Source organism: Salmo salar, chromosome ssa18 (genome assembly GCF_905237065.1).
Source record: "Salmo salar chromosome ssa18, Ssal_v3.1, whole genome shotgun sequence".
NCBI lineage: Eukaryota > Metazoa > Chordata > Actinopteri > Salmoniformes > Salmonidae > Salmo > Salmo salar.
Window position 1 is genome coordinate 12,737,695 of NC_059459.1, and position 24,047 is coordinate 12,761,741.

A 24,047-nucleotide genomic window follows, 5' to 3' on the forward strand; every position below is an offset into this window, starting at 1 on the left:
TACAGATAGCCTAAACATATCTCATAACAATGTCTTACTATCTAATAATTAACAATTTACTATCTCATAATAATGACTTACTATCTCATAACTCTTAGTCAGATTTTACTGTTTAGGTGGCGGGAACGAGCTTCCATAATAGTGTGTTTGACCCAGAGAACAGTGCAATGGAAAGGTTAAGGTTCTCATGCCAGTTTATTCTAGGCCTGTTGATTATGATGCTTTTTAAATCAAAACGTTTTTATAGGGAATAGTTATATAACAGGTCTATCTATTTGGTGATCATGTTACATTATGCACTTACATTAATTTGAGGGGAAAAAATGTAAAGGCCAAGGGCTATCTATCTATGGGTGTGGTATAGACAGGTCAGGTGATGTATTTGGGCAGGGCTAGACCAGCACAGCCCCGGTCAGACCAACGCCAGCACTGCATGTGATCAATAGCAATAACCTACTCTGTACTGAGACCACAGCTATATATATATTCGCCCTCGACTTGCATTTTTTTTTTTCTCAGACCAGCAATATTTCCCGAGGTCTGTAGCCATACATATTCTTTGAGGAGGCTGCACGCGCCCTTGACGACTGAGGAAAACGAGCATTAGTAAAATAATTAGAGAGCAACATGTGACAGTCAGAAAAGGACTGATTGCAAAGATGTTTCTGATGACATTGAGAAGAGGGTGTCCATAGTAACCGATACCTGCTGCAAAAGGGGCAAACAAACGATCGCCTTTGCTTCAGTGCCAAGCTCAAAACATGACTGGAATGCAACCCGTTTGTTCTGCATGAGGACCTGGGAAACTGCACGACATTCGATTGTATTGGAGCCTGGCTAATATGTATCGACGAATGTATCCATTCATGGCCTGTGTAAGAAGAATCGCTAAGGGTTTAGCGAGCTACGTTGTAGCAGGAGGTTATGTCAGCGCTTGAAACGGCGCATGGTGGTTTAGGAACGATTTAACTTCAGAACACCTACCTCGTGTACTCTTTTCCTATGCATAGCCTAATAACACATGCTCAATTAAACCAGCTACAATACAGACAGCCTTGCAAATATCGGATATCGTAAATAGCCTATTGACTTTGAAATGTAATTTAACAGCTTACCGACGTTGGATAATTGTATGCCTATTATGCATGTCCATCTCTGCTGGGCACAAACCTTGAATGTAATGTAGGCCTAGTAGACAAACATTTACCAAAATGCTACCAGGTTCTATTCAAATAACAGGAGAGGCACTGTCGGGAGCTGAGATCAAGGATATTTGTGAAAGCCTGAAAGAGAACAGTGTGAGGCTTTTGTCTATCAGGGGATGTCAGCTTTCAGACCGAGACTTCGGACGGGTGTGTCGCGGAGTGACGGAGTCCCACTCACTGGCGCAACTCAACCTGAACCTCGGTGTGGTCTCCACCATCAACCGAACCAAGCATCTCGCCGATGCACTCAAAACCAACAGATCGATCCAGACCCTTTTGTAAGTAGTAGGTCACAATTAATAAGTTGTCTGTCTGATTGAATGATTGATTGGTCTTAGTGGTTGATAATGATACGGCTGCTGTCTATTCACTCACTGTAATCAGCATGGGTCCCTCAATTTGGGATCCATTAAGAGCCGCTGCGTGTTTTCGCCATGGCATCACATGGGGGACTGGACCCTAATTACCACGAGAATGAGCATGAACTCAAGTCTATGTCAAGTTGATGCTTTATGTAGCTTGAAAGCGGTGCTCTGCATTAGGCTATATGTGTAAACAGGAGTGAATGAATTGGATGGTCTTCACTGGCACTTTTATACTGAATGATATTTTGCATTTTTTCCCTCTTTCTTTCCTCCCATTTCTCATATGCCACAGTCTCCATGGAAGCCCCCTCCTGGATGCAGGATTGGTCACACTTAACACTGCTCTTTCCACTCACCCTTTACTGGTGTCTCTGGACCTGGGGGACTGTATGCTGGGGGACGAGGCACTGCGGCTAATCTGTGGCATGCTGCCTCCAGACGGGGCCAAATCAGGTAGAGCCATGCAACACTGCCCTCACTTTTACTGGAGGTATCGGACTTTGAACCTGCTCGGCCGGCTGAGGGACTGGGCCCTGGAAACAGTAGGCTAGTGTAGAGGTCCTCTCTTGTTAATGTGTGTGTAGGGAAAATGGAAGCAGAGAGTTAAACACAGATTTTAGTATAGAAAATACAGGCCAGACAAATTGCAACTTCTATAGGCTTTATAGAGCATTCATAAAGTTGTTATTAACACTACATAGCTCTGTCACAATTATCTTTTTTCATCCTATATGTAGCATGATATTCGCTCATGAGTGATTTCTGAAGCATCTTTATAGGCCGTATAAAGGGCTTTATGAAGGCATCATGTTTACAATTAGACACATTTGCCATGATAATGGAGAAAACACACACTAGCTAGTCAGAGCCTTTAATATATGGCTATATTCGGCTCTGGCTATAGCTAGTTGGTCATTTGATGGTGATAGACTGCCTGTCCCACAGGTCTTAGGGAGCTGACTCTGAGTGCAAACCCCAGCATCACCACAAAGGGCTGGGCCCGCTTGGCCATCGCTGTAGCCCACAGCTCCCAGCTCCGAGTCCTCAACCTGGACTACAACCCCCTGGGTAAGAACCAATCACGAGGACACAAAACCAATTACTGTACTTTATATCAGTGAATTTCTTTATATGGAATCCGCTTCTATGGAATCAAGTTCTTAACATTTTAAAGGAATATTGCACCTAACCCAAAGTGTTGCCATAAAAATACTTAATCAATATTAACTATTGTGAACTTCAAGTGTTGGAACAACAATGTGTCATCATGCGTAATGGGCCCGTTTCAGAGGTGAAGCACTCTTGAGTTGCCGATGATGTCCATTTTATGGGCCAGTTGCCTCCTGCATTACCCAATAATATTTGTTATCTCCATGACAACCACCTGGCTGCACTAGAGAGAAAGATAAATAGGAAAGGAGGTCATCTGAAGAATATAATGTCCCAAGTTAACTTAAGGTTACATTTTAGAGGGCATAGGCCTACTTGATACACAATTATAGGGCTATGGTCATTTTGGGTTATACAGGGTATAACATTTGGGTTCCATTTCATCCATCTGAATTATGGAGATCAATGACACTCCTAATGACTGGCACATCAAAATCAATCAAGTTTATTTATAAAGCCCTTCTTGCATCAGCTGATGTCAAAGTGCTGTACAGAAACCCAGCTTGAAACCCCAAACAGCAAGCAATGCAGGTGTAGAAGCACGGTGGCTAGGAAATGCTGTAGCAAATTGTAGGGGTAGCCCAGACCAGGACTCAAACCTGGGTTCAGTGACTGTCAGCCCAACACCTTAGCTGTTACGCCAAGAGATCTGAATCCCTTGACGAGGTCACTAGGTGTTGGATTAAGGTGGTTACACTATAGCAAGTCCCTCGTGTGAACTGCCCCTCCAATGGCCTCACGGGCGCTATCCCACTTCTGACACCAATGTAGTGAACACTGTGGGTAGCCCCAACTGGGACTTGTTTGGGCTCCCGAGTGGCACAGCAGTCTAAGGCAGTGCATCTCAGTGCTAGAGGCGTCACTACAGACCCTGGTTTGGTCACGGGCTGTATCACAACCGGCCGTGATCGGGAGTCCCATAGGGCGGCGCACATTTGGCCCAGTGTCGTCCGGGTTAGGGGGGGTTTGGCCGGGGTAGTCTGTCATTGTAAAATAAGATTTATTTTAAGACTTGCCTAGTTAAATAAAGACAATAAATCTAAACCCCTTGAGGTCGCTAGGTGCTGGGTTAAGGTCACAATACTTATACTGTTGAAAAGATGTGCATACGCCTGATGAAGGTGAAAGCCGAAACATATTTATTAGGTACACCCATCTAGTACTAGTACTGGGTCGGACCCCCCTGTAGCCATGAAGGGATGCACCTGGTCAGCAACAATGTTCAGATACGCTTTGGCGTTCAAATGTTGCTCAGTTGGTATCAAGGGACCTAACGTGTGCCAGGAAAACATTCTCCACACCATTGGCCTGTACCGTTGACACCAGGCAGGATGGGTCCATGGACTCATGCTGCTTATGTCAAATCCTGACTCTGCCATCAGCATGACGCAACAGGAACTGGGATTCGTCGGACCAGGCAATGTTTTTCCACTCCTCAATTGTCCAGTGTTGGTGATTGCGTGCCCAGTGAATAGGAGTGGAACCCGGTGTGGTCGTCTGCTGTAATAGCCCATCCGTGACAAGGACCGATGAGTTGTGCGTTCTGAGATGCTGTCAATTTTCTTGACCCTCTTTTCTCCTCAATTTTGTGATATCCAATTGGTAGTTACAGTGTTGTCCCATCGCTGCAACGCCCGTACGTAAATCGGGAGAGGCGAAGGTCGAAAGCCATGCTTCTTCCAAAACACAAACCTCCCAAGCCGCACTGCTTCTTGACACACTGCTCGCTTAACCCGGATGCCAGCCGCACCAATGTGTCGGAGGAAACACCGTACACCTGGCAACTGAAGTCAGCGTGCGGGTGCCCGGCCCGCCACAAGGAGAGCGATGGGGCGAGGACATCCCGGCCGACCAAACCCTCCCCTAACCTGAACGACGCTGAGCCAATTGGGTCTCCCCCGGCTGCGACACAGCCTGGGATTGAACCCGGGTCTGTAGTGACGCCTCTAACACTGCGATGCAGTGCCTTAGACCGCTGCGCCACTCGGGAGGCCTGAGATGCCGTTCTGCACACCGCTGTGTGCCTATTTGTGGACTGCCTGTTAGCTTGCATGATTCTTACCATTCTCATTCGACCTCGCTCATCATTCGACCTCTCTCATCAACAAGCTGTTTTTGTTTGTCGCACCTTTCTCTAAACCCTAGACACGGTCGTGGGTCAAAAATCCAGGAGGCAGGCCATTTCTGAGATACTGGAACCGGCGCGTCTGGCACCCACGATCATACCACGCTAAAAGTTGCTTAGGTCACTCGTTTTGCCCATTCTAACGTTCAATCGTACAGTAACCGGATGCCTGTCTGCCTGCTTTATATAGCAAGCCACGGCCACATGACCTACTTTCTGTAGGAGCGAATCATTTTTATGAACGTGGTGTACCTAATTAACTGTATATCAGCTTTATGCTGTCGGAATAAATGAACTGTTTATGCAAATACTAATGTGTGTGTGGTCCTAATCTGTTGTTCTGAGTCAATGGCACCAATCATCTTTCTGTAATGCTGAAATGACAAACTCACCTTCTGAATTCACTGATGTTTTGGCTGTGTTGGGATTCCAGGGGACCAGATTGCTGGTATGCTAGCAGTGGCTGTGGCGTCCAGCAGAACTCTGGAGGTGTTAGATCTGGAGGGAACAGGACTCACAAACCAGTCAGCACAGGTCTGTAGTGTCACCAACATCATCACTAGAGCATAGTCATCTGCACCACTGAGTGTGTGGAAAAACATTACAAAGAAAGTGAGAAGAAATCTGATGACTACTGAACAAAAATATAAAAGCAACATGTAAAGTATAAGCTCATTTCTCTCAAATGTTGTGCACAAATGTGCTTAGGTCGCTGTTGGTGAGCGCTTCTCCTGCCAAGATAATCCATCCACCTGACAGGTGTGCCATATCAAGAAGCTGATTTAACAGCATGATCATTACATAGGTGCACCTTGTGCTGGGGGCAATAAAAGGCCACTCTAAAATGTGCAGTTTTGTCACACAACGCTACAGATGTCTCAAGTTTTGAGGTAGCGTGCAATTGGCATGCTGACTATAGGAATGTCCACCAGAGCTGTTGCCAGATAATTTAATATTCATTTCTCTACCATAAGCTGCCTCCAATGTCGTTTTAGAGAATTTGGCAGTACGTCCAACCTGCCTCACAACTGTAGACCAGGTGTAATCACGCCAGCCCAGGACCTCCACATCCGGCTTCTTCACCTTCACCTGATTGTCAGAGACCAGCCCCCCGAACAGTTGATGAAACTGATGAGTATTTCTGTCTGTAATAAAGGCCTTTTGTTTGGAAAATCTCATTCTGATTGGCTGGGCCTATGCCGTCCCAGGGCTGCACCCCTGTCCAGGTTGTAAAATCATTAGGGCCTAATGGATTTTTCAATTCATTGATTTCCATATGAACTGTAACTCAGTAAAATTGTTATTTTTGTTCAGCATAGTTTCATTATGATTTAAAGCCGCCACCCCTAAATCAAAACATTTTAGTAATTTAGCAGACACTCTTATCCAGAGTGACTTACAGGAGCAATTAGAGGTCAGTGGCATAATCAAGGGCACATTGACAGATTTTTCAGCTAGTCGGATAGGGGATTTGAACCAGGGACCTTTCGGTTACTGGCCTAACGCTCTCAACCGCTAGGCTACCTGTCGCCTTGTCGTGTGAAAATGTGTATTTCATATCATTGGAAAAGACACCGCATTCACATGGATTTGCACCAAGTGAGCAGTTCGGATTTGTCACTTCAAGCCCAAATATCATACTTTGACTAAAACGATGACTTGACCTAAATCGTTGTGCAACATCATGGGTAAGCTCTGGCCATCATCTTTCAGCTCGAAAAAGTGGATTTCTACTGGTGTGGCCGTTTAACTTCCATGCCTCTTCTCAAAATGTGGTGCCCATTTCCAGCATTACTAATGCCAATCATCAATTGAAAAATAACATTTTATGTTTATTAATGTTATGGAGGTAGCTTTTCACATCCCTTGTGGTTCCATTATATTTGATGACCTTTAATGTGAATGTAACATTGTTCTTTTTCAATCCCACCTATTCTGTAGATTTGTAAATTGATTTTATAGTTATATCCACTAGGTGGGGCTGCTGTATATCAAATCTCCCAATTTAACTGTAATCATAGCAAAGCCCTGTTCCTCTCATGGTCTAATTTCAAAGTCAGTCCGTTTTCTTAGGAGATGAAGGGGCTTTCATGTGCATGCATATGAGTGTGGAACAACAAAGGGTGGGAGTGCTGAACAGAGCCTTGGGCTAGCATACCAAAGTCACTGTCTGGTGGCAACGAGGCCTCCTCAGTCTTTGATCGAGGTAAACTTCATCTAGACAGGCAGCTCCTTCTTAGTCTCCCTCCCACACTCACTGGTATTGACCCATAACCCTGAGTCTAATTTGCTGTGAAGATGTGCTTACCACACTCCGATACTCTTTTCTCACAAAACACGTCGCCAGCTGTGGCCCGGCAAGTGCAAATGAAGTGCTCAAGGCTTATGGACAATTTATCAATTTCAGACTTTCAATTTGTTTTCTAGCTACTATGTCTCTCTCCAGTCTAAAGATGACTGATTTATAGAGACTAGCCTTCACATGCACTTCACACTAAGAAGAAATGTCACTGCTTTTGAGACGAATACTATAAATCTGAAATCTATCTGAGCAAACAAAAATACACGTTTTGACATTGAAGTGATTTGTTACGTGCTCAAGTAATTCAAGAAGAAAAAAAAAAACACAAAATAATCGCAACATGCAACAATTTCAAAGATTTTACTGAGTTAGAGTTCATTTAAGGACATGTAAATAAGTTAATTTGGCCCTAATCTATGGATTTTACATGGGAATGCAGATATTCATCTGTTGGTCACAGATACCTTTAAAGAAAAGGTAGGGAGTGGATCAGAAAACCAGTCAGTATCTGCTGTGACCACCATTTGCCTCATGCAGTGAAACACATCTCCTTCGCATAGTTGATCAGGCTGTGGAATGTTGTCCCACTCTTCTTCAATGGCTGTGTGAAGTTGCTGGATATTCGCGGGAACTGGAACACGCTGTCGTACACGTCGATCCAGAGCATCCCAAACATGCTCAATGGGTGATATGTCTGAGTATGCAGGCCATGGAAGAACTGGGACCTTTTCGACATGGAGCCGTGCATTATCATGCTGAAACATGAGATGGTGACGTCAGATGAATTGCACAACAATGGGCCTCAGGATCTTGTCATGGTATCTCTGTGCATTGAAATTGCCAACGATAAAATGCAATTGTGTTTGTCTGTAGCTTATGGCTGCCAATACCATAACCCCAAAGCCACCATTGGGCACTCTGTTCACAACGTTGACATCAGCAAACCGCTCACCCACACATTTTACATTTAGTCATTTAGCAGACGCTCTTACACGTGGTCTGAGGTTGCAAGCCGGGTTGGACGTACTGCGAAATTCTCTAAAACGACGTTGGAGGCTTATGGTAGAGAAATTAACATTTCAGTTCTCTGGCAACAGCTCTACATTTCTGCAGTCAGCATGCCAATTGCATGCTCCCTCAGCTTGAAACTTCTTTGGCATTGTGTTGTGTGACAACTGCACATTTTAGTGGCCTTTCGTCCCCAGCACAAGGTGCACCTGTGTAATGATCATGCTGTTTAATCCGCTTCTTGATATGCCACATCTGTCAGGTGGATGGATTAACGCTCACTAACAGTGACGTAAACAAATTTGTGCACAATATTTGAGAGAAACAAGCTTTTTGTACGTCCGGAACATTTCTGGGGTCTGTTTCAGCTAAAGAAAATTGTGACAAACACTTTACGTTGCGTTTTTTAAATTTTTGTTCAGTGTAAATGTAAGTTCACAGCCTAGAATAAAAATCCCCACTGGCATGCAGAACTCTACCTACAAAGTCCTCTTATCAACCCCTACTGTAACCTATCAGTGCTCCATGACAGTCTCCCTCCCCTGTGCCCTCAGGTATTCCTGGACATGGTGGAGAACTACCCCACCTGTCTGCGCGTGCTGGTCCTGGCTGAGAACGCCATCAACCCCGAGCTGCAGCAGCAGATCTCAGACCTGCTCTCCGAGGGAGAGGAGGACGACGACAAAGAGAGCGAGGCACGATGCAGCGCTGGCATCCCCACCAGGGAGAAAACCACCTGGGTCCCCCACAGTAGTAAGGGCTGACCTGGCCAACCAAAACACTCTCCTTCCCTGTCCCTTCTTAGTCATCGTCTAGACAGTTCCACTGAGGTGTTCTGTTCTGGAGTCTTGCAGATTCAAAATAAATCATTTTCTATAATAAGCTGCTATAAACCCGAAACGTCGGTATAAGTGATGACCTAAAAGAAATAACCCTACTAACTAACTAACCCATTTGCTGAAGAATGAGGCCTGTTCCTGTTTCCTGAGTGCTTTAGAGTAGACTGGTAGTCAGATCTGTTTGTGCTTTGGCCAACTTGTTCATTGTCTTTCCGTCTAAGGCTAAAGCACCCTACAGATGTGGCGACCAGGCTAGCTGTGGAGTTATAGAAGTCCTAAACCCGTTTCCATTGTCTCTGCCCCTTGCAGACTCCCACCCCCAGAGGGTCCTGCTGACGTCAGGTCTAGGCGAGAGCCTACTAGCTGAGACTGAGATGTGATTCCACAGCCTTCCTACCTTTTTTTTGTTTTTACCCCTTTTCCTTTTGCTAGTCTGCACATAATTGCGTTTAAGATCACCTAGTAGCCTGCAACCAATTACACTTTTTGCATGACCTGTAGCACTTTTACATAACAGAACACATTTTGGAGCAGGCACAAAATCCTTAACCCACACCAAGTGACTTATAGGCAATAGTGAATTATTTATTTTAAACATGCACAGTCTATTTATAGTTCCGATTTTGAAGGTTATGTAACCAATACAAGTCTGTATGCTCTGATATGATAGATCGACTATATATGATTGTTGTGATGGTCTGATGTCAGAATAAATCTGTTTACATCTTCTTAAAGACGTTTGGATTCTCGTGTTTCCTGATTGGAATAGCTTACTTATTAATGCAATTCCTGTATAATACTGTACAATAGCTCACTGAACACGGGTTTCCTTTGATCTTAATGTACTTTTCTCTCCACTAAATGGTATACCAATGCTTCATATGGACATTATTTTGAAATTGTAGTAATAGCCCTAATAACAGGATGTTCCTGGGGTCAGCACTTAAACGTCACATACAAAATGATCTGAATTGAATGTAACGAGCATGTGGTAATTCAGTGTCACACTATGACAATGCAGCAGTGTTGTTTCATCATCCCTGTATACAGTGAGCCCTACCCCCACCACCACCATCCCCCACAACCGCCAGTCAAAGCTGATTACTATGGAGGAAAGACATTATCCCCATCAAATCCCCTTGTTTGAGGCCTTTGTGCCTAAATGAATTTCTAACTGGCCTAGATCTTTTGCAAACCTCCACATCAATACATTTTAAACGCCTCTCTCCAGTGTGCTTAGGGATGTTATGGACAGAGTACTAACCTCAACGTTATCCATATTGTGACATTCTATAGGACATTCTTTCTAACCTCGTCTTAACGCCTCTTTCTTTGTGATGTTGTGGATTGAGGGTACAACAAGCCAACGTTAAAGGCACAAAGTCTTAGATACAAAATCTCTGCATGACATGTCACAGAACGAAAAATAGAGAGCGGGAATTACTTTCAATGCCCATTCCGGACCAGCACATTCTCATGTACTGTAAGCGTAAACCAATCACTCCTACAATTCACATTCAGTTTCGTTGGTAATCAGTTTCCAAGGAGACCATAATCTTATCTCTCACTGATCTGAGTAATCCAGTGAGGCAGGTTTCTGATGTTGGGGTGCATAAATGAAAACAGACATTTACTGTGTTACCCCCTTTCAGTGCTCCATTCCCATAGGACAGCTAAATAATGAGTGGAACCAGGGATGGATATGTGATCAATCTCCCGAGTTGCTAAGTGACAGGGACAACAGAGGCCTGTTTTTCAGTATCTACTCCTGTTACACTTGAACCCCTTGCTGGATATATGCTTTGAGAGCCCAACACCTAGTGGCATGATACAATAGTTTAGGGCATAGTCATTAGTTTCAATGTTGATTAAATGAATGTTAATTATATCCTTGTGATGGCAACTGTAAGTAGGCTACTTACACTTTTCATAAGCAGATTGCTGACCCTGTTGCAGTCATCATTGGATGCCACAGAGGAGAACGGAATGCCCACAGGGAGGCAGGCTGGTTCACTGCTGGACCATGCCAAACGAACGCTGCATTGCTGGCAATGATAACATCTCGTCTGCTATGCAATCCGATGACGTGGAGAATCTCTAATGCCGGCATCTAATTCAATTACCGGTAGGGTTCCTTTTTTTTGTTGAATCGCCGTCCCCTTTCTCAGGCAATGAAGGCATTTCAGCCATGAACATCTAATCTGAGCTGCAACTGGATCTTTCGCTGGAGCTCCAATTTCCTAGGTTTTACTATTGTGAGAACATTGGATGGTGTGATATTGAAAAGGAATTGTGCATACCTCATATACAAGTACTTTCGTTTAGTATTTTTAATGATTGTCAATTTTGTTAAGTGTCCACCAAATGAATACATTAAATCATTCACAAATGTATAACAGGAGGGTAAAGTATTTAGGCTTTTGTTTGTATTCATATCAGTTAATCATTGGAGGGGAAAACTCGAGCTGGACTAACATTTTAAAAGTGATCCTTAACTGCAAGTCCAGGATGAGTCATATCAGTAGGGGGAACCCTTAGGTAAGAGCTACTGTTCTAATCTTCCAAGGTAAATGTGGCTGAATGTTTAAAACGGAGCTGAACTTTCTGGTTTAGCCTCGTTTTTCGGCTCGTTCATTAAGAAATGCAGCTTGTTTGACATCAAATAGCCCATCTCTGGGGCTAGTTAGGGACCAAAAAATTACACAATGTAAATGGGACACTTAATGTTGCACATCTTTTAGTTGTCTCAATAAATACTTAATATTTGTATATGAATTTCTACAATTTATAGTTGGTTTGAGGTTAAGTCGAAGTTCGGGGGGCTATAGGTGGGTTGGTTGTTTAGCAACAAAACCAATGCGTGTGGAACTGTGGGGCAAAACAGACAGGGTTGGCTTGGATGGTTAACATGTAAACGATACTTAGTCTCCAATGTTTATTGAAAACAAAATACATTTGCACAATGAGGACTTGTCTCATGCAGTTGTTGGTTAGCTAGCTAGCAAATGTTAACCATATTAGCATTGACGTGACAAAACACCTCAACTACATGGTAATAAAAACTAGCTTAAACGAGCCACCTACGATTCCCCACATTGCAGCTTCTTTTCATTGTTGCTGGATATCTAGTCACAACACACAGACGTCTGCCCCATTGAAGCGTGAGCATCGTTGTCAGCTAACCAGTCTACGGACATTTTAAAGGATGGTCCCATGTACATTGTGTAATTTACTGATGGTCCCTAACTAGCCCCATAGGGATATCACATGTCAAACCAAATTGACCATGGTCATGACGATAGGGTCGCGAGCAGCTGCACTGCAGCTTGGGGCAGGAATGAAAATCAACCCAACCCAAGGAAAAGTGTTTCAGTACCCTTCATTCATTGAAATCCAATTTTTTCCCCCCTATCTCGCAAATCTCCGTTTTGTACGAGACCAACATCAATTATCGTATTTACACTTTGTAGTCAATTTTGTCACTAGAATGAATGTTTGACTCAGATGCCATATAGGCCGTTTTCAAAACAAGAAGTTACTTTTTAGGGGCAGTCGCTCTTTAACCTCTTAAGGAACAAACCAAGTAAAAATGTTGAGGTAACATTGCTTAACATAAAGATGGCTACATCCCTCGTACATAACCAGACCACAAATTAAGTTTAAAATATTTAATTTGTTTTAAAATATACATCAGTTAAATTCAGAAAAAATGAGTTCAGTTTTAACAGTCTTGTGTATAATTCTGTCCAAGTAATTTTTTTGAGAAAAAAAATAAAATTCACATGATACATAACCATGGAAACATACACTTACATACAAAATCAAAGGAAATCTACAAAGCTATGAATGAACAGACACCGCATCAGGAGTGCGATAATATGCAACCAAAGAACTCAACGAAGCACACTTTTCTTAGTATGAGAAAATAAATGTGATTGCCACTCTTAACTGGTAGACAGGGGTTGGGACCAACAGTTTCCTCGTAATGGAAAACATCAGGTACCAGACTGCAGTGTGTACCCTAGAATCATATTATAGGCATAACAGTATTAATCCCCAATAAGCACACCATATATTTTAAATGGCACCTGCAGCCAAATAAAAGTCCTGAATTAGGCATGTGTATCTGAGAGTATTTAACATGTATTTCATTCATGTCAAAGGGATCATTTGACAACTGAACTCCATAAAAGGAGACATGGTGAATAATAAACAGCAATGGATGCATACATTGATGTGACAAGACAGCATCTTTATTAGTATTCATGAACCATCTCATTGCAATAACACCGCCCTTGGGCAGGGACTGGCTTTGTCACCTGGCAGAAATGAATGCTGAGAGAGAGCACAAATGCAACTCCAAGCTCAGAATGTAGGATTACACTATAAAACCTGCTTCTGTATTCATATGTAGAGCCGGGGTTTTCTAATTGCATAATGTAATACTTTACGCTCCAGTTAGTCAAATATCAATATATCCAATAAACCCTTGGCACTGTGTAAATATTGTATTGGAGACAAGGCTCCTATGAACAACTGACTGGCTGTTTAAGTCATGCTCCGACTAAAACCTACACCTTAAAAAGAACTGTGAACTACCTGTTAACGGTCACCGTCACAGAGGGATTATTCCACCGCATCAGATAAAAAGAGGAGCGACGAAGCTGACATTTTTCAACATTTCAGACTAAATTTGAAAAAGAGCCACATGAGTGGAGCATCCTGGGGAAGGTGACCTTGGATCAAAGAAGCGATGTGTCGGACAGAGATGTGTTCAATTATATTCTTGAAAGAGGATTCATTAAAGTTGCAGGAGACCAGATGTAAAGGCCTATTTATAATGCTGGGTACATTAGAGCCCCGCACATTTTATCCTCCCCCCATTTCGATTTTTGTATTTGCACAAAACCTTGTCTACAGCACATCTGATGAGCCCATTAAATATTAAAAATGTACATTTCCAGTTTCAAGACCATGACAGACTACCATTCCTCCTTTCTCTTTTTGAAGTATTAGAGACCTATTTCTGAGTGTAATAAAACATGAATAATTTAGCCAAGGGTTGTTACAACTATTAATGACGGGCTATTAACAGCACATCTAGACATAATGGAAAGACCAATAAGCAGACTGTAAGCAAAAATAAAATAGCTAAAATTAAAAAAAATGTAAAAAAGTTTAAGGCTATAAATGGGTGGAGTGACGTGAACTGTGTGGATTTGTGAGCCCTCAGTCCCACGTCACACAACAAAATGGAGTTGAATTATTCAGGTTTCAGGAGTGCAACAGAAAGCTTCCAACATATTGGATACAGTATGTGGAGAGCCTTTTATACTGGGATATGGGGACTCATCTCACTCAGGAGGGAATACAGCTCTCAAATATGACCCCAGTACTGGCAGCGGCACAGTACTAAACAGAACAATGTTTCCATTTCCATGATATGTCTTGTACTTCTTGGTCTAAGAACAGAGATTTTAGGGGGGACTGAAACCCACATCTACAGGTACAGGGAGAGGGCAGGTTCAAGAGACATCAAGGAGGAATCTTTTTTTTCAGGTGGTTTCTGTGTTCCAGCATGCACTGCCTGCCAATGGACTTGAAATGATATTACACCGTCATCAGCCCATAGACGGTGGCATGAACATATAATACCAGACGGATTAGAGTCTGACTGACACCACGTGGACACAAAAGCATGTCTGAGGGTTGAGAACACTGCACCAGGCATGCAAATGTATCCTGGATTACTGCCTTATAACGAATGCAACTGCAGAGCTCCCACTGTGAGCGGTCAATCTAGGATCAATAAAACAGCAGGACTGTATCATAGACTTCATAACCACACAATCAAAGAGCTGTTAGAAAGGCCAACAAATATAAAACGTATTTTTTCCGTCAGTAAATCATCCTTATGTACTAAAGCTACATAGTTGAGTGTCTGATGCTGAACAAATGGAATTAAAATGAACACAAATTCAACATGGCTGAATGCAGAACGCTAAGTCAATCGAATATAATGGAACAAATCAAAAATCAAAAACACAAGAAAAAAGTACACACAAGGTCAATCCATAAAAATCACAAAAATAATAATCTCTTGATGAATGAATAAATATTCCCGATCCCTATAAAAGCATGTGGATGAAAAAGTAACTACAGTGAAAATAAACGTTACATACTTCATGCCATTTATCAAATCCAGTTACAAGTATGACATCCTCTGTGAACCCCCACAATGGAGACTGAGTAATACACCAATCAAAATACTTTCCTGGTTAGGATATTGTCAACGGTAGAATTACCCCAAAACTCATCATCAACCAGCTGTCACACCATACAGACCTTTCGCCTTCGATTATTCCTTGTCACTTAGATGTTCTGGACACGTACTGTAGCTGTATGAGATACAAATACGTTACCAACAGAAGTGGTACACAAAGAGAATTGAAGGCATCTTCAAGGAGAATTACTTTCACCCAGAGCCCAATGAATACTTGAAAAACACGTCAACAAAAATGCCTGGAGATGGATGTCTTGGTTCTTCCGAAAAAATGCTGACACCATTTTTCATGCCATATGGGTCTTCCTTTGTAATACCCCATGTACAGTAGAGTTACCAATAGTACTACCGGCCTGTTTGTTTCTTGAAATGAAAATACAGTGATGACAAAAATCCAATGACAGAACAAAAGTGAAATGATCTTCAATTATAGAGCAAATGTTATATCTCCATATCTAGTTATGGAAATAATATTTACACACAACAATGACATAAGTTGCACTCTGAACACAGAGCTTCAGGTTATAGGGGTGTAACGGTTCACCAAACCCAAGGTTTGGTACGTATTGCCGTTTTGGGGTCACGGTTCGGTTTTACAGAGGGGAAATGAAATCAATTGTTGCTTATTTAAGAAGACACAAAGTTTTGGTATTCCTGATTCCATATATGATCATGAGTCATAATACCTGATGAGAGCACAATCAGGAATAACACTTCTGTATTTTCTTAAATGAAAACACACGATTACTCATCAACACTAAAATAAAGTGCAATATGCGTGTGAAATCAACATGTAAACATGGCTCAGACATAGACAGGCCTATGCTATAAGGTTTTCTTACAAAGAGAAAAATATGAACACTTCTGTGACTCTCATAAAGGGGGCCTGTCTGTAGCACGGTACTTGTCATTTGCCACTCGGGGGGTAATGTGATGGGCTGTCACTTAATAAGTAGTGCTCTGTAGCCCTGGAGGTCCATCAATCTGTAGTAAGCGCAACACAGGGTGGATTGGCCAAATCATTGACAACTTCGGTTTTAGCTTGCTTATATAGAGCGGGTACTAACTACCTGTTTGCTGAAATGGGTTACGAAGATCGTAACGTTGCTCGAGCACTTTCACGAGGTGCTGAAACCCCTTAATTTTCTCAACCACCCGAAAATGGGCGCATATCCTCGGCTATAAACATGCCTATCGCTCTTGTAGTTTCTTTGGCCGGTCAGAATCAGCTGTGAAGGGTTTCTTGAATGTAGAGGGGAGACGAAGTTGTTATTTTTTGGGGCGTTTCCGTCTTGCTCCGGTGGTAGGAACACTGGGGTGATGTTGGCATGAATGTATCAACATGTTTGAGATGTTGGCAGCTGCATAGGCTCTTCTCGTTGAGCAGTGGCGACATACTCTCCCTGTCCATCGCTGTTGTAATCTACTAGGAAGCAAACATTTTCCAAAACTGGAGATTTAAACGATGGAGAACCCTCCTGGTTTATCGACCACACCACTCGCCATACAGAACTACTTCCCGGCTGCGCCTCACAAAAGAACGGTTTGAAATGCACAAATTAAGATAAGAATTTTGATTGCAATTTTGAGATATATATATATATATATCTTTTTTTTAATGTATGTATTCATTTGGGTACACAGTGCGGATCGAACCCAGGTCCCCGTACCAACCGGTTCAGTACAAATACGTGTACCGTTACACAACTAGTAGGTTACTATAGCTCAGAGAACACAAATACATTGACTGTTCTAGATTATCATTGTCATATCTCTATAAATAGTTAAGTTAACACCTGTGGCATAAAATGGTCACAAAAATAAAAAGGCCGAAATGTAAATTATTTGAATGAAGAAGTGATTGAAGAAATAATAAAAGTGAACACTTAGGATAATAGAAAGACAAAATAAAATCCCCCCCCCCCAAAAAAAATCTATGAAAACAAAAATACAGTTTTCTAGAAAATACATTTTGGAGTGAGACCTAGAATTTCTGGAATCAAGGGTGACCTTCCTAGTTGTTGTGTGGTGGACCAATTTCAGAGAAGAGAGCCCTTAAGATAGGGGTGCTCAACAGACCTGTGCACACTGCAGGAGCTTCAGAGGGGGATCAGAACAGATCATCTCTAGGCATTGGGGGATTACAAACCCCCTCAGACAGAGAGGGATAGGCACAGAGTCTGTGTGGGTGTCCGGTCCACCATCCACCCCAGACAACAGCATGTACTTGCAAGTGCTCATCCTCTCCCCCATTCATCGATGGAGGAAAAGTTCACATGTTATCAGATGCCTGCATGACATAACATTTCTTTAGGGGGGGGGGAGGAAACAAAAATTCAGGGCAAAAGAGAACAAAGGAGGGAGAAGGCAACGACTCCATCCATATTGTCTGTTTTCAAGTCCTGCATATCAACGATCATCTCAAATTATGAGCTGAATCGTAGCTCCATCTGGGCTGTTCCATGAAAACACACTGGCTGGATGTTTACACACAGGAAATGACACGGTATGGCTATATCCTGGAGTCGCCCTTCTCCTCCGGCAACAGTTTGGAGTGTTTGAGAGACAGAAAAAACTAACCCTCTGTAGGACCCTTTGTTCTGCTACTGGAGGGGTTTGCAGCTCACAGTGGCAAGAGAAGGAACACCATGAACTTTGCCGTTCAACTGGCAGGCAGGCATTGCACATATCTCCAAAAAAAATCAGCTCTTGAATGTGGTTATTAGAGAATGTGCATATTTCCTGACTAAACTCATGAGAGACAGCAGCACGGACAAAGGTAGGACCAACACGTAGGCATGTTGGTCGACTCGAATCATCCTTCCTTGCTGGTAAGATAAAGCGTCCACAGAGCAGAGAAGACTTAGTCTGTCAGACGACATATGAAGTGAGAGGAAAAAGTCCCCTAGTCTCAGTCCAGCAGGTTACCATGCTCCTGTGCCCGGGTCAGGCTGTCTTTGCGGTGCAAGTGGTGGACTCCCATCCTCTTTGGGCTCTTCAGGGGTCGGCCGGGGGTGGAAGTGGAGGAGTTGCCGGGGAGGGGAGGGGCGTTCTCTGTGTAGTCCTCGAGCCCTGCCAGGACCCTGGGTACTATGACAGGGAAGTCCTGGGGCAGGATGTCTCTCTCCTCTGCAGAGCTGCCTACAGACCCCGTCTCCTCCACAAACTCATTCATCTTGGCCTCCGCCAGGCTGGTCTCCACAGTGATGGTTGTTGACACGGTGTCGCCACTGGCGTCGTCTTGGTTGTCCAGGGCCATCAGCAGCTGCTCGCTCTCCTCTGTGGAGAAGTCTGCTCCGTAATGCCCCCTCCTGTTGCGGAGGTCAGCCATGCTGCTGGTGTCAGTGTCCAGGCTGGACTCTCGGCTAGCAGTCCAGCTGCGAGTGGAGGACCCCTCCTCCCCGTCAGAGTAGGCTCCCCGTAGTGCCCCCCTGTGGGATTCCCCGCCCCCTGGCTTGCTGGTCCGGGTCCTCTCCAGGTCCTTGACCGTCTCGCTGCTGAAGGAAGTGCGGTTGACCAGGGTGCCCTCAGAGGATGGTGCCATCTTCTCCACAAACATGCGCTGCCAGTTGGCCAGCAGGTCCTCCTCAGAGCTGCCTGAGCTGGCGAAGGTGCTGGGGGGCTGTGGGGGCTGCTGAAGGGGCTGGACTGACTGGAAATGGGGTCTGCTGTGTCCAGCTGAGTAGGTGTACGGCAGGGGTCACGCTGCCCCCTTCCCCCTGAGGAAGAGGAAGCCCCAGAGCGCCAGCCCCCGTCCGACACAGCGGGGCTGTTGGGCACAGTGCGCTGGCGCTCGTTCTCCTCGTCGTTTTGCACCAGGCTGAGGGAGATGGCCTGGCGCGTTGCGTAGGTGCAGTTGGGCAGGGGGCTGTTCTTGGGGATCTTCACCTTGTCGTCCGAGGAGAACTCGATCACCTTGCGGCCGGGGTAGAGGGGATGGGGCGGAGGGGGGGGGCTGGGTAGGGGTTGAGCTTCTCAAAGGCCCCACCACCCTCCTCTCCTGGCTGGCCATCTGCTGACAGGCTGCTCTGGCTCCGACACATACCGTTCTGCTGGAGGAGCTCTTGTGCCTGGCTGCTTTGGGGTGGGACTCTGCTGCTGTGGCGGGGACCCCCATTCTCTCGACCCCCTCTTCCTGCCTCGGCCTGGGGCCCCGTCATGTCCACATGCACAAACACGTCCTCTGCCTGGGGTCGGCCTGCACTGCTGCTGGACTGGGCAGAGTTGAGCACCAGCGGCTCAGGCTTCTCCAGTACACGGGCAATGACGGATGTGGGCACCACGTCGGCAGGCGTCAGGCTCATGGTGTCGGAGTCCTGGCCCTGGGCCCCCTGGGGACTCTTATCCGGCAGACTGGCCTTCATGTGCTTGTTCACCATGTCCTGCAGCTCATAGGGCAGCTGGAAGACAGAGGAGACACAAACATAAAACGTAACATGTTCCACAGACAGGCAAAAAAGACCAAATCAAAAAGTTGAAGGCTATTTTAAACTAAAGTCCCGTGGTACACTAAAGTACTACATATTACAGACGTAACTTGTATTAAAAAAACATGGTACCAAATAATGAGAACTCCCAACTGCAATATCTCCCAATTCCCTCCATTAAGTGGAACGACTTTAAAAACCTGCATCTCACAAGGGCTGACAAATCTCTCTCGACTTGCGATTTTAAAACTCCCACTAAGAGCTCGCAGTGGGAGTATTTACAACCTCATGTCAAATGCAATAAGCCTTAAAACTTTACCTAATAACCGAGTAGCAAAAACGTAGCACTCATATCGCTCCTATGCAGGGACTTTGTGCTCCGATCCAAATTAGAAAGCGGCACATCTCAGTGGGATACGAGCGGAGTCAGTATTGTCAACAGTTCCAGATTATTTCTAAAAGAGCTGCTATGATCCTGTAGTGGATCGGTCTCCCTGTGTAAAAGCAGTGAGTGACTAACACATGGCAGCCAGGTCAGACACGACACTGGGCTGTCTGATGCCAACATGTGAACGGAAGAGAACACAGGGATCTAGCTGGTGGGTTGCCTTCAGAGAGGACTACAGTGAGGGAAAAAGTATTTGATCCCCTGCTGATTTTGTACGTTTGCCCACTGACAAAGAAATGATCAGTCTATAATTTTAATGGTAGGTTTATTTGAACAGTGAGAGACAGAATAACAACAACAAAAAAATCCAGAAAAACGCATGTCAAAAATGTTATAAATTGATTTGCATTTTAATGAGGGAAATAAGTTTTTGACCCCCTCTCAATCAGAAAGATTTCTGGCTCCCAGGTGTCTTTTATACAGGTAACGAGCTGAGATTAGGAGCACACACTTAAAGGGAGTGCTCCTAATCTCAGTTTGTGACCTGTATAAAAGACACCTGCCCACAGAAGCAAGCAATCAATCAGATTCCAAACTCTCCACCATGGCCAAGACCAAAGAGCTCTCCAAGGATGTCAGGGACAAGATGTGTAGGTCTACACAAGGCTGGAATGGGCTACAAGACCATCGCCAAGCAGCTTGGTGAGAAGGTGACAACAGTTGGTGCGATTATTCGCAAATGGAAGAAACACAAAAGAACTGTCAATCTCCCTCGGCCTGGGGCTCCATGCAAGATCTCACCTCGTGGAGTTGCAATGATCATGAGAACGGTGAGGAATCAGCCCAGAACTACACGGGAGGATCTTGTCAATGATCTCATGGCAGCTGGGACCATAGTCACCAAGAAAACAATTGGTAACACACTACGCCGCGCAGGACTGAAATCCTGCAGCGCCCGCAAGGTCCCCTGGCTCAAGAAAGCACATATACATGCCCGTCTGAAGTTTGCCAATGAACATCTGAATGATTCAGAGGACAACTGGGTGAAAGTGTTGTGGTCAGATGAGACCAAAATGGAGCTCTTTGGCATCAACTCAACTCGCCGTGTTTGGAGGAGGAGGAATGCTGCCTATGACCCCAAGAACACCATCCCCACCGTCAAACATGGAGGTGGAAACATTATGCTTTGGGGGTGTTTTTCTGCTAAGGGGACAGAACAACTTCACCGCATCAAAGGGATGATGGACGGGGCCATGTACCGTCAAATCTTGGGTGAGAACCTCCTTCCCTCAGCCAGGGCATTGAAAATGGGTCGTGGATGGCTATTCCAGCATGACAATGACCCAAAACACACGGCCAAGGCAACAAAGGAGTGGCTCAAGAAGCACATTAAGGTCCTGGAGTGGCCTAGCCAGTCTCCAGACCTTAATCCCATAGAAAATCTGTGGAGGGAGCTGAAGGTTTGAGTTGACAAACGTCAGCCTCGAAATCTTAATGACTTGGAGAAGATCTGCAAAGAGGAGTGGGACAAAATCCCTCCTGAGATGTGTGCAAACCTGGTGGCCAACTACAAGAAACATCTGACCTCTGATTGCCAACAAGGGTTTTGCCACCAAGTACTAAGTCATGTTTTGCAGAGGGGTCAAATACTTATTTCCCTCATTAAAATGCAAATCAATTTATAACATGTGTTTTTCTGGATTTTTTGTTATTCTGTCTCTCACTGTTCAAATAAACCTACCATTAAAATTATAGACTGATCATTTCTTTGTCAGTGGGCAAACGTATAAAATCAGCAGGTGATCAAATATTTTTCCCCTCACTGTATCTCAACCTCAATCAGAGCTGTGAAGGAGACTGTCTCCTGCTGCCTTTCTTCCCTGGCCACCAAGTGTCTCTTTGTCCCCGACTCCCCATTCACAGGAAACGAATAGCAGAAAGAATGAGAAAAAAAATCTCTCACCTCTAATGAGATAACTGAAGGGTGGCAAGAAAGAAAGAGAAAGTGAGTAGAGAGAGTAAAGGAAAAAAAAGGCAGGCATCTAGGGCCCTTCTATCATGGTAATACTGGGTGTGAAGAGGCAGGGCAGAGATATTGATTTGTGGAAAATGGGCAGAGAGAAGAGGTGATTCCACAGCACCCACAGCCTGATGCCCTAACGATCCTGGTGAGCAACGATCGGACAGCCCGCCCTCCTCCCGTTCACTTCCTCTGGTCAGCCGGGCCGGATCAATAAAACAGCACAGGGCTGCCAGGATGACCCCTGAATTTTGTATGACATACCCCTGACCTCTGGACCAATTACGTATAGAGAGCTTACAGGCTGCCTAGAGTCACAGGTCATAACCAATGATGTATATATACACTAGATGACTGACAAGGAGCGCTGTGTTGAAGCCCCTGCGCCTCCATCTTGGCACTCACATTTGTAAAGAAAATATTTTGGAAGGTATAGAAATGCATTTATTAATGTCTACATTTGTTTTTTCCACGTTTATTCTAATTGACACATTAATGCATACTTTCAAATTTTATAGTTTGAGCTAGACATACAAAAAAAGACAGTGCATTTGGAAAGCATTCAGACCCCTCTACTTTTTACATATTTTGTTACGTTACAGCCTTATTCTAAAATGGATGACATTTTTTTTTCCCTCATCAATCCACACACAATTACCCAAAATGACAACGCTAAAAGTTTTGAAGTTGTGAAAAAGTATTTTTTTTAAATACAAAAAAACCCTTAAATGTCACATTTACTTAAGTTTCAGACCCTTTACTCAGTACTTTGTTGGAGATGGGGAGCGTCACTGTACAGGTATTTTCAGTTCTCTCCAGACATGTTCGATCAGGTTAAAGTCCGGGCTCTGGCTGGGCCACTCAAGGACATTCAGAGACTTGTCCCGAAGCCACTCCTGCATTGTCTTGGTTATGTGCTTAGTGTCGTTGTCCTGTTGGAAGGTGAACTTTCGCCCCATTCCGAGGTCCTGGGCGATCTGGTGCAGGTTTTCATTAAGGATCTCTGTACTTTGCTCGGTTTATATTATCCTCAATCCTGACTAGTCTCCCAGTCCCTGCCGCTGAAAAACATCCCCACAGCACGATGCTGGTTTTTGCTCTGACATGCCCTGTCAACTGTGGGACCTTATATAGACAGGTGTGTGCGCCTTTCCAAATCACGTCCAATCAATTGAATTTACCACCAGGTGGACTCCAATCAAGTTGTAGAAACATCAAGGATGATCAATGGAAACAGGATGATCAATGGAAACAGGATACACCTGAGCTCAATTTCAAGTCTAATAGAAAAGGGTCTGAATACTTATGTAAATAAGGTCTGATTTTTTAAATATTTGTAATAAATGTGCACAAAAATTAAAAACCTGTTCTCACTATGTCATTATTGGGTATAGTGTGTAGATTGATGAGGATTTATTTTTTTTAGTTAATCAATTTTCTAATAAGTCTAATATAACAAAATGTGGAAAAAGTCAAAGGGTCTGAATACTTTCCGAATGCACTGTATGTAAAAAAAGATTCTCCTAAAAGTATACTTTTTCGAAAGTTTCTAATGTTAATGTCCCCACTACAACAACAAATACTTAAATACATATACGTTTGTCCTTTAAACATTTAATTGAAATACTGTTGATTTACGTTAATTCTTATGCTGTTCCTTCTGGGGAGCGACAATATTGTCAACTGGTGGCTTCAAAGCCTCATTGGCCAATACATAGCATCAGCAATCCAAGGTTTATATACAGTACCAGTCAAACGTTAGGAAACACCTACTCATTCCAGGGTTTTTCTTTCTACATTGTAGAATAATAGTGAAGACATCAAAACTATGAAATAACACATATGGAATCATATAGTAACCAAAAAAAGTGTTAAACAAATCAAAATATATTTGAAATTCTTCAAAGTAGCCACC

At 43.9% G+C, this 24,047-nt stretch overlaps 2 protein-coding genes across 2 annotated transcripts in view; one reads left to right on the forward strand and one right to left on the reverse strand.

The window, feature by feature from the left end:
- Window positions 1–388: 388 nt before the first annotated feature.
- On the forward strand, window positions 389–9,748 carry lrrc73 (leucine rich repeat containing 73). Its single transcript, XM_014154090.2, has 6 exons — window positions 389–1,483; window positions 1,863–2,023; window positions 2,516–2,638; window positions 5,299–5,399; window positions 8,730–8,928; window positions 9,324–9,748. The coding sequence occupies exons 1-6, from the start codon at window positions 1,212–1,214 to the stop codon at window positions 9,392–9,394; spliced, it is 927 nt and encodes a 308-aa protein (XP_014009565.1). The 5' UTR covers window positions 389–1,211; the 3' UTR covers window positions 9,395–9,748.
- Window positions 9,749–12,667: 2,919 nt separating this feature from the next.
- The window catches only part of tjap1 (tight junction associated protein 1 (peripheral)), an 84,417-nt gene continuing 73,037 nt past the window's right edge, over window positions 12,668–24,047 (reverse strand). Inside the window, 3 exon segments of the mRNA XM_014154086.2 lie at window positions 12,668–18,930; window positions 18,933–19,248; window positions 19,251–19,697. Of these exon segments, the coding sequence (XP_014009561.2) occupies window positions 18,209–18,930; window positions 18,933–19,248; window positions 19,251–19,697 (1,485 nt within the window). The 3' untranslated portion in view covers window positions 12,668–18,208.

Excerpts from the sequence above, each read along its gene's own strand:
- lrrc73 (XM_014154090.2), top strand. The coding sequence starts at position 1,212 with ATGCTACCAGGTTCTATTCAAATAACAGGAGAGGCACTGTCGGGAGCT. Across the intron at positions 2,024-2,515 it reads TCCAGACGGGGCCAAATCAG|GTCTTAGGGAGCTGACTCTG; the intron begins GTAGAGCCATGC and ends CCTGTCCCACAG. Across the intron at positions 2,639-5,298 it reads CCTGGACTACAACCCCCTGG|GGGACCAGATTGCTGGTATG; the intron begins GTAAGAACCAAT and ends TTGGGATTCCAG.